Here is an 8,979-nt window from a genome sequence, read left to right as displayed (position 1 = left end):
GGCTCAGCCCTGGGAGCTCTTTATTGAAACAACTCACAGCACAGCATTTGAGACAGACAGCGTTGGCCGGCCAAATCCCAGAAGGCTGAGAAACTGAGGTCCCAGCATTCTTCCCTGCCCTCCTGGCGGAGAAGGGAGCGATTCCTCCATGAAGGCAACCAGGCCTGAGCAGCCCAGGGCTGGAGGCGGGGGTGGTCCATACACAGAGACAATAAGAGCACTTGGAATCAGGGTGGCCCTGCAGCACGGCCCAAGGCTGGGCCCCCAAAGTCTGACAGTCGTGGCTTTCCTGGGGGGTACTGGGGAGGGCAGGTGCACCCTCAGCTGCTTTTATGCGCCCGCTCTTCTACATAGAGCTGCATCTGATAGACAGGAACAGACACCATAGTCAGACGGACAACCAGGGCACCTCCTTTGGGGAACCCATGGGGTCTCCGCCTAGGGTGGGGCTGTGTGGCCACTGCCAGGGGTTAAGAGAAGAGGGGATTGGGAGCCTTATGCCAGGCATGCCCTGTCGTTTCCCCTGAGCCTTTGTCCACAAGCCATCTGGTGAGGCCTCAGCACAGGGGCCCCAAGCGGCTCACCTTTAAGATGTCTGATGTCATGGTCTTTAGAGGTATCAGTCGGGGGTCGTGCATGTGGACATCCTGCTCATCTGCCAGGATCCAGGGGAAGTCCTGGGGAGGGGACCAAGGGAAGGGTGGCAGGGGGCCAGCTCGCCCATCTTCACTTTGCTCCCCACTCCCCTTCCAGAACTGGCATCCTCAGACATCAGGAAGCATCAGAGCCACCAGAGAATTGCCGTTCTGCAGAGTCCCAGGTTCCCCCACCAGAAAAACCTAGTCTGTAGATCTGAGCTGGCCTGGGAGCCCCAGTGACTCAACATGTCCCAAACACCAGTTCGGAAACTGGATCGAGGCTCCCCTCCTCTCAGCGCTGAGTGCCCAGGTGGGGCACTGACAAGGTGGTGACCACAGAGCTGATGCAGGAGAGCTACTGATTCCAGGCGCTGCCATAAGCAGTGTGATGAGTACCCTGCCGAGGCAACACCCCTGCTCACACATAACTCTGATTCTCAACACCTCCCAACTGTCTCCTGCCCACCCTCCTACACCAGTCCCATCTCTCACCTTGATGACCTGGATCTTCTCCATGTTGCGAGTGGCAGCTTCTCTCGTGTGCACTAAGACGGTGAAGGTACAGCCTAAAAAGGCCAGAGTTCGGTCAAGCCTGGGCCACCCCATGCCTGCCACTGGACACGGCCTTTTCCCACACAGCCTAACTGGCACGGCAGCCCCACAGAGTGTGAACCCAGTGCTCAGACAAGACACTCAACAGGGAGACTTAACCCCAGGTGGAGTCAATCAGGGAGGCCTCCTCAAGTAGGAGGGTTCTTAAGAGGGGTTCTACAAGGCAGGAAGGAAGAGAGGAGGCTTGGTGCAGCCAAGCAGGGACCCAAGGACACAGGCCAACACGGAGCCATGGAAATGCCCAGGGAAGAAGGGGTGGGGACGAGCACACCTGGGGGGTTGTGGTCCAGAACAGCATCACACACACTGATCTTCAGGATGAAGGCTCGGAGCAGCTGTTCCACGTGAGACAGCAGGGAGTCGGAGCTGGGAAGGAGAGAGGAGGAGGGTCTCCCAGCACATGGGCGTCCCCCCTCCCACTGGCAGGCAATCAACCCTGGAAGCAGCCCTGGGGGTAGAGGGCCTGGCGCTTCTGAAGGCCTGCCTACTTGATTCCACATGGCTAAAATCCTCTGGGGAGTTTAAAACCAAAGCCTTGTCCCATCCCAGGCTAATTAAGTCAGAACCGGTTGGTGGTGAGCATAAGGAACCCTAGTAGGTGGTTCTAATGTGCAACCCAGTCTAAGAACCAGGACACCAGGCCAGGAAGGGACAGGGCTTGCTTGAGGCCACACAGCAAATAGGGACAGATTCTAGTGCCCTGACCTTACCACAGGAAGCTGGCAGCTGACCAACCCAACACAGCCACCCAAGGTCAACTTCTAGTTGACTATGGACTGGATGCTTGACTGGGAAGTCAGGAAACTGGGTCTGTGTCCTGGCTCTGGGTGACCAGGTCAAGATCATCTGAGAACCAGGACACAGTTGATTGATTTCTGCATCTATAAAATGAGGTTGGGACCAGCCATTTGCCAATGCCGTGATTTTCCAGGTGTGATACAGGAGGGACTTCTGTGTAACCTGTGTGACGTCCACAGAGACTGCTGGGTGGCCAGCTGTGGCTCGGCCACTAACAGGCCTCATTAGGGTGGCACACCTCACCACGTGTCCTCCCGGGCCTTTAGCAAGGCATTCGGGGGTTGCCTTAAAGGGGTTAGAGTAGGGGTATTGCTAGGGAGCCTGTGGATGGGGAACAAGGCAGCGCACCTGATGGACAGCAGCGGGGGCTGGGTGATTTCAAAGACGAATTTCTCCACTGGGCGGTGCTCCTTGTCCAAAATTACCACCACCACTTTCTCCACGTCATTCTGCAAGGACAAGAACCCCCTCCTCCAGAGCTGGGTCCCTGCCTCCCCTTTCCCCCGGCCACTCCACTCCCTGCAACCTCCTCCCTGCCCAGGGAAGGTTGGGAAAGACACTCGCAGTCCTGCTCAGCTTCCAGGCCCAGAGTCCCTGGGATCCCAGAAAGAGGTTTGAGAAGTTGAGCAGGCACCCCAGTGGTACCCACGGAGAGGAAAGGATGCTGGGTCCCATTGTGATGCTAGGATGTCTCAGGGAGCAGAACAGATAGAGGGAGGAATCCCTGAAGGGCCAAGCCCAGACAGAACTTGGGGCAGAGGGAGAGAAAGGAACTTGGGAGAACGACCCAAAACCCTCAAGGCAGGTCCCACTCAGCGAATTCCAGGAACAAGGCTCCAGGCCCAGCATGCCTTGAACATACCCACATGCCCTGGGGCCTGTCCCTGGGCAAGGGTGGTCTCCAGAGAGCAGGGAATAGGCTTCTGGGTGTTATTAGTCATATGGACCCGAAAGTGTCCCAGCATTGCCCCATCCTGGAGCATGGAGGGGCACTGGAGGCAGGGTAGGCTGGGGGCCTGGTGTTCTCACCTTCTCCAGGAGTGGCTTGACGCAGTGCAATGTGTCCTGGATATACTGGTTCAGCTCCGGGTGACAGGACATCTACACACAACCCCCACGATGGCTGGTGAGGTTGCAGCACTGATGGGGGGACCCCTGACACCCTCTCCAGCTGCCCAAGGCCCTGCCTGCCTTTGGAGAAAGGCCCAGCTGTTCCCTAGGGCTCCCCACTAAGAGACAGACTACCCATCATGAGGCTAAGAACTGAACTATCCACAGAGGGGAAGAAGTTAGAAGATCCTAAGAATTCAGTCCCAACATCAGCATTTAATACAGCATCAGGAGTTCCTAATGCGAGGCCACTGAGCTCCTCCAGAGTCTAAGATGTCTCTAAATTGTGGAGGTTTGAGTAAACGGGCATTTTTCCAGAGAAGGGATTCAGGAATTTAATCCATTTTCAAACATTAAGAATCTGGAACTAAGGACCTGAGTGGCCTCAGGCTTAACTCCTCTTCCTTACTTCATCTGTGGAAGATCTCATTTAAAAAGAAAAAGGGAGGATTAAGTGAGACAAGTACCTAGTATACAGTGTTGTTTAGTTGTTAAGTTGGGTCTGACTCTTGCGACCACATGGGCTGGAGCCCACCAGGCTCCTCTATCCATGCACTTCTCCAAGCAAGAATATTGGAGTGGGTTCCCATTTCCTTCTCCAGGGATTTTCTGGACCCAGGGATTGAACCCCGATCTCCTGCATTGGCAGGTGGATTCTTTACCACTGAGCCACCAGGGAAGCATGCTACACAGTGGGTACTCAGTAAGTGCTGATTCTTTTTTTTCATTCTCCCTATATATCTTTTTGTTGTTTTTTGTTTCCCACCCCCACCCATATCTTTTAAGCTTCCACCACCTTCCAGTGTTCAGTCACTGCTACTGCTGCTGCTAAGTCGCTTCAGTCGTGTCGGACTCTGTGTGACCCCATAGACGGCAGCCCACCAGGCTTCCCCATCCCTGGGATTCTCCAGGCAAGAACACTGGAGTGGGTTGCCATTTCCCTCTCCAATGCACGAAAGTGAAAAGTGAAAGTGAAGTCGCTCAGTCGTGTCCGACTCTAGCAACCTCATGGACTGCAGCCTACCAGGCTCCTCCGTCCATGGGATTTTCTAGGCAAAAGTACTGGAGTGGGGTGCCATTGCCGTCTCAGAGTGTTCAGTCATTTGTTCTAATATTTACTGAGTGCTTTCTAAGGGGCCAGAACTTCTAGAGGCTGATGATACAGTCACATGTATTTACTGCTTCCTGTGCCTTTTAACCTAAAACAAACTGTTACAATTAGGGTAAATGCGAGGACAGAGAAGGTGCCTGAGTTTATAGGAATCTCCTCCAAACTAACCATTCATCAGATTCAGGAGACCTTTAAAAATCAAAGATGGCGGGACGGGGGGACTCTAATCAGAGGAGCTGGTCCCTAACTTCTGGCAAGGGGAATTCCCAGTTCAGAGAGGAGGGAAGGAGATGCCATGGCAGTGCGGGATGGGAGGTTGTGGAGCTATTAGCTGCTTCTGTGAACTAGAAGGCAAGGTCAGGCCGCTGAGGAATGAGGGCGCTGAGCCTGAAGGTGGAACAGAGTTAAAAATCCCCTCTCCATCCGCACTGTGATTCGGAGGTGACCCAGTGCACCCAACCTGGCTGTGGGGGCTCACCTGGACAGGCACGTTGTACTTCTTACGCTTCTGGAAGATGCCCACCGGGTAGACCTCACGCACGTAGAGGATCAGGTGCACCGCCACCTCCAGGAACTCGCAGAGCACATCGGCCACCACTGAGAGGGGGACAGAACCCGGTGCGCTCGTGGAGGGCGGGGGAGCCCGCTAGCCCTGGCCCTCCCTCGCCCCCTGCCCCAGGTCCAGCCTCCCTACCTTGACCAAAGTTGAGGTCCTGTCGCGTGAGCGTGGTCATCCTTCCCGACACCTGGGGGTGGGGCAGGAGCTAGTTCCAGAGGCCCAGGCAGCCGCAGGGCCCGCCCACTCCCACTACCCCTCCCCTCGACCTGGGAGGGAAACCGGGTAGGGCTGCCCGTCCCTTCTCATAGAACCAGAGCAGCTGGGAAAGCGCACACCCCCCACCCCCACCCCCGCCCCACGCAGGTGTTAGAGCTGGGAGGCAGCCTAACGCCTGCGATCAGCCTCCGTGCTCTGGCCGCTTCGGCCTGCAGTCTTGTGGCGCTAGGAAAGGCCAGAATTGTGCCCGCATAAAAGGGCACGGCAGCGGCCGCAGAGGGAACAACTGGATGCGCAGGGCCGGGAACATAGAACTGGACACGCGGAAAGCGAAACTAGGCTGGAATTAGGACTTCACCCCCTGCGAGGCTGGATTCCTCCCCTGCGAGAATCCCGCCCCTCCCCTCTCTCCCCGTACCGGCTCCGGCCTCAATTCCCGGCTAGGGGCCCGGCCCCCAGCGAGGGAGACCACGGATCGGGTTACTCCCGCGCGCCTCCCGCTCAACCCGCGGCCGGGGCGCCGCTCCGTGACGTCCGCGGCGCTCCGCCGGGTCCTAAGGCCGTCTTCCAGCCACGCCCACTCCCCGCTCAGCCAACCACGGGCGCGGGAGGGAGGGGCTGTCAGAGGGGTGGGCCCTGTCCGGGCGCCAAAATGATCCCAAGTCCGCTGATGCTGCGCCACGCCGCTTCCTTTCAATTAAAGGTGAGCGCAAAAAAAAAAAACCACACACACAACTTTGGTCTCCACATCGGATCGCAACTTATTTTCCTCCTCAGGGCATTTCTCTCGCTTTAGGACATAAGGGACGAGGGCGGGTAGGTGTTGCTGGTGAGAGCCACTGTAGGTCACAGACGGGCACTCTGGACAGCGACATCTACCGCTAGCTCCAAAGTCACCATCCCCGGAATCTCAGCTGCCCAACCGAAAGCGAATCCGCCGGCTCCGGGGCGGAGATAGGGGAGGGCCGGAGAGCACCTGGGACGTCCCCGTTCCCACTCTCATTTGGAGCCTAAATGCAGCCAGTCTTTACCTCCCAAGAAGAAAAAACCTCCTGGGATATGCATCGTAACAACAGCTGACATTTATAGAGCCGTTTCCCACGTGGCTCAGCGGTAAAGTATCCGCCTGCCCATGCGGGAGACGCAGGAGACAGGGGTTCGATCCCTGGGTAAGGAAGATCCACTGCAGGAGGAAATGGCAACTCACTCCAATGTTCTTGCCTGGATAAGCCCATGGACCGAGGAGCCTGGCAGGCTACAGTCCATGGGATGGGGTCTCAAAGAGTCGAACACGACTGAGCATGTACACAAAGCACAAGAATAAGCCAAGTGCCAGAGACTGAGCTAAGTGTGTCCGTGAACCAGCTCACTAAATTCTCAAAACAATTCCACTGCAACAGTTGCTACTATTGTCCCCGTTTTACAGATGAGCCAAACAAGGGTCAGAGGGGTGAAGTAACCTGCCCGAGTTACCCAGCTACTGGGGGAGGGTGTGGACACAGATGTCTTCTGCCACTTCACTTTATAGCCCGAATGTTCCCCAGAGGCATGGACTCTGGAAGGGCTGAGAGGATCCTGGGAAATAATATTAATATTAAAAATAATTCCTAACATGAACACCATGTTTCAAGTACTGATTTCTTTAATTTTTCCATTAACAATAACAGCCAAGCCTCCATTTTACAGTCCTACTTCATAGATGGTAAAACTGGCTCAGAGATGTTTCCTAATTTGCCCAAATCACACAGCTGGAATACAAACCCAGTTCTGACTTCTATTCTAACTCCAGGGCTTTAACTTATTTTCAACTCCTTTATTTTACAGGTGGAAAAACTAAGGTCAGGGAAGTGGCTGTGGTGTTATAGACAACAGACCAGGGACAGAAGTCTGGGGATCTTGTCTCTAACCTCCAGGGACACAAAAACTTGTTAGAAATCATGCCCATCTGTTGGTACACAGATGTAGCCAGGAAAGTTTACTGTTTACTGCTTAGTATCAGCAACCTGCACCCCTTTCACCCCAGATGCTTTCAAACCTGCATTCACACACTTCATATGGCAGTGGTGATGGGGGAGAGAATAAGTAACCTGGCCCATTAAGCCAAAAATGCCAACTGAGCATTTCTCAGAAGCAGTCCCAGGAAATCTGCATCAAAATCCCCGGGGAGCCCGTTAAACACTTGGAACCTGGGCTTCCCAGACCTATGAGATCAGTCGGGGTGCACAATAGGGCACTGGCCTTTAACAAGCTCCCAGGGGCCTGATGCCAAAGAAAGTATGGGAATTGCAACCACCCTAATTGCTTAGGGAAAGTCTGCATTTCATAAAATTGCAATGTTTAACCCAATAGAATGAAGGATTTAATTTAGAAATGGATGTGCCTGGCAGCACATTCTGGGCACAGCAATCCTTCCCAAGATCTGGAGACCCTGCCCACGTCACATAGGAGAGGACCATTTCCACATGGAGCCAGCTGAGCAGCTTACTTGTTTGTAGGCAGGTGTCCCCTGGCTCCTTGGGACTTAATCACTGTGGATGCTTGGGAAACTGGGGGAAATGAGTGTCCCTCTTTGCCCCTCCCTGGAGGTTGCTCAAGCAGCATTTTCATTGGTAACAGAAAGTGGCAGTCTTAAGGGGGCAATTCCTTGTGAAAAGTCCCTTAGGATGGAGCTCTAGGTAGCAGAAGCTCAGAGCCCAGATACTCTTTCGGAGTAGCCTTCAAGGCACAATGCAAGTGACCTGGGGACTCATGCGAATGTTCCTTCCATTGATCCTAAGCTCCAGCCCCCTGCCCTAAGAAGACATAGTGCAAGCCACTCAGAGGTCTCCTGCCACACACAACTGAAGAACTTCAGAGAAACCTTGGTAGACAAACACCCCAAAACTCACATTTTTCCAGTGAGGACACTGAGGTCCAAACAGCTTTGTCTGACCCTGGGGTACCTACCTTGTCAACTAGAAACTGGATAAAAATACCTGTTTGGGGCTTTGGATTCAGAGCTAGCCATAAACAGAGGAAGGGGGGCTAGGAGACAGATGAGGAGGGATCAAACTAATCTGACTCCATCCCCCAAAAGGCCTCCATCTCATTTGTGAAATGAACAGGCTGGACAGATGTTCCCTAAACCTCTGATGACCTCGGGTTCCAAAGGGGCCAAGAAGCTGGGGATAGGCAGGGGCAGGGGGCTGAATCAGCATGGGACCGTGAGAGAGTTCTGTGAGAAGTCATCTGTCACTTCTGTCCACGCAGCATCTGATTTTTCGTATCGTAATCACATCAGCATGATGGATGGTCATGGGACCTAGATTACATTATGGAGTTAATTTATTACATTTTTGAATACCCATTTTCTGGGAGTCTGTTTTTCAAAGTTATTTGCATATTCTTCACCATAACAACAATATGTAGGAGGGTACCTGAGAAAGAGCTTATTTGCCAACTGCAGCAGGTTCCTGAGGGTCTTCAATAGGAACAGAAAGAAACTCAGTCCCTAGAGACATTTAAATTGAAACTGAGAGAAGATGAGATGTAAGAATTTTGCCAAGACTGAACAGACAAAGGAAGATTCCTGGGGTTCACTGAACAACACACAATGAATGAACAGGGTGTAACAACAGCAATGAAGTGTTCAGACCCCTAAGATATTTCCTTTTGTTCCCACCAGGATGATCACAGGACATAGCATCCATCCCATCCCTGCCTAAGGTTCCCAGGACACCAGACACAGGAAGGTGGGAGGAGCCACAAGAGAGTCAGCCAAGTTTAGCCTGGTGACAATCCCACTGTCACCAGTGGACAGCGCTGACAGTGGGATTCACCGCAATGCTCAGGAACCCAGCCAGCTGGGATGCCCCCTGAGCAGAGGCCCAGCCTCATTCATTCTCTGAGTTCAGCACCTCCCGAGTGCCTGGCCAGATCCAGGTTCTAAATGAATG

General features: G+C 53.8%; 1 protein-coding gene across 2 annotated transcripts; it reads right to left on the bottom strand.

The window, feature by feature from the left end:
- Nucleotides 1–3: 3 nt before the first annotated feature.
- On the bottom strand, nucleotides 4–5,616 carry MAD2L2 (mitotic arrest deficient 2 like 2). 2 transcript variants are annotated; one of them, XM_055582315.1, is made up of 9 exons: nucleotides 5,463–5,616; nucleotides 4,964–5,015; nucleotides 4,748–4,866; nucleotides 3,078–3,149; nucleotides 2,397–2,497; nucleotides 1,522–1,616; nucleotides 1,131–1,204; nucleotides 585–677; nucleotides 4–362 (listed from the first exon to the last, which is right to left on the bottom strand). In XM_055582315.1, exons 2-9 carry the CDS (start codon nucleotides 5,001–5,003, stop codon nucleotides 321–323), a joined length of 636 nt encoding a protein of 211 aa, XP_055438290.1. In that variant the 5' UTR covers nucleotides 5,004–5,015; nucleotides 5,463–5,616; the 3' UTR covers nucleotides 4–320. The 2 variants fall into 2 exon arrangements, with proteins under 2 accessions (XP_055438290.1, XP_055438289.1); XM_055582314.1 differs by lacking the exon at nucleotides 3,078–3,149 and having other exon boundaries at nucleotides 5,463–5,593.
- Between the last annotated feature and the right edge of the window lie 3,363 nt (nucleotides 5,617–8,979).

This window comes from Bubalus kerabau, chromosome 5 (assembly GCF_029407905.1).
Source record: "Bubalus kerabau isolate K-KA32 ecotype Philippines breed swamp buffalo chromosome 5, PCC_UOA_SB_1v2, whole genome shotgun sequence".
Taxonomy (NCBI): Eukaryota; Metazoa; Chordata; class Mammalia; order Artiodactyla; family Bovidae; genus Bubalus; species Bubalus kerabau.
The sequence above is the reverse complement of the archived record's forward strand: the minus strand, read 5'-3'. Positions and strand labels throughout refer to the sequence as shown.

What these genes read in the sequence shown, in the direction of transcription:
- MAD2L2 (XM_055582315.1), bottom strand. Translation starts at nt 5,003, where the DNA reads ATGACCACGCTCACGCGACAGGACCTCAACTTTGGTCAAG. An exon ending in GGACCTCAACTTTGGTCAAG is followed by an intron (nt 4,867 to 4,963) that starts GTAGGGAGGCTG and finishes TCCCCCTCTCAG; the next exon opens with TGGTGGCCGATGTGCTCTGC. An exon ending in CCCCCGCTGCTGTCCATCAG is followed by an intron (nt 1,617 to 2,396) that starts GTGCGCTGCCTT and finishes TCTCCTTCCCAG; the next exon opens with CTCCGACTCCCTGCTGTCTC.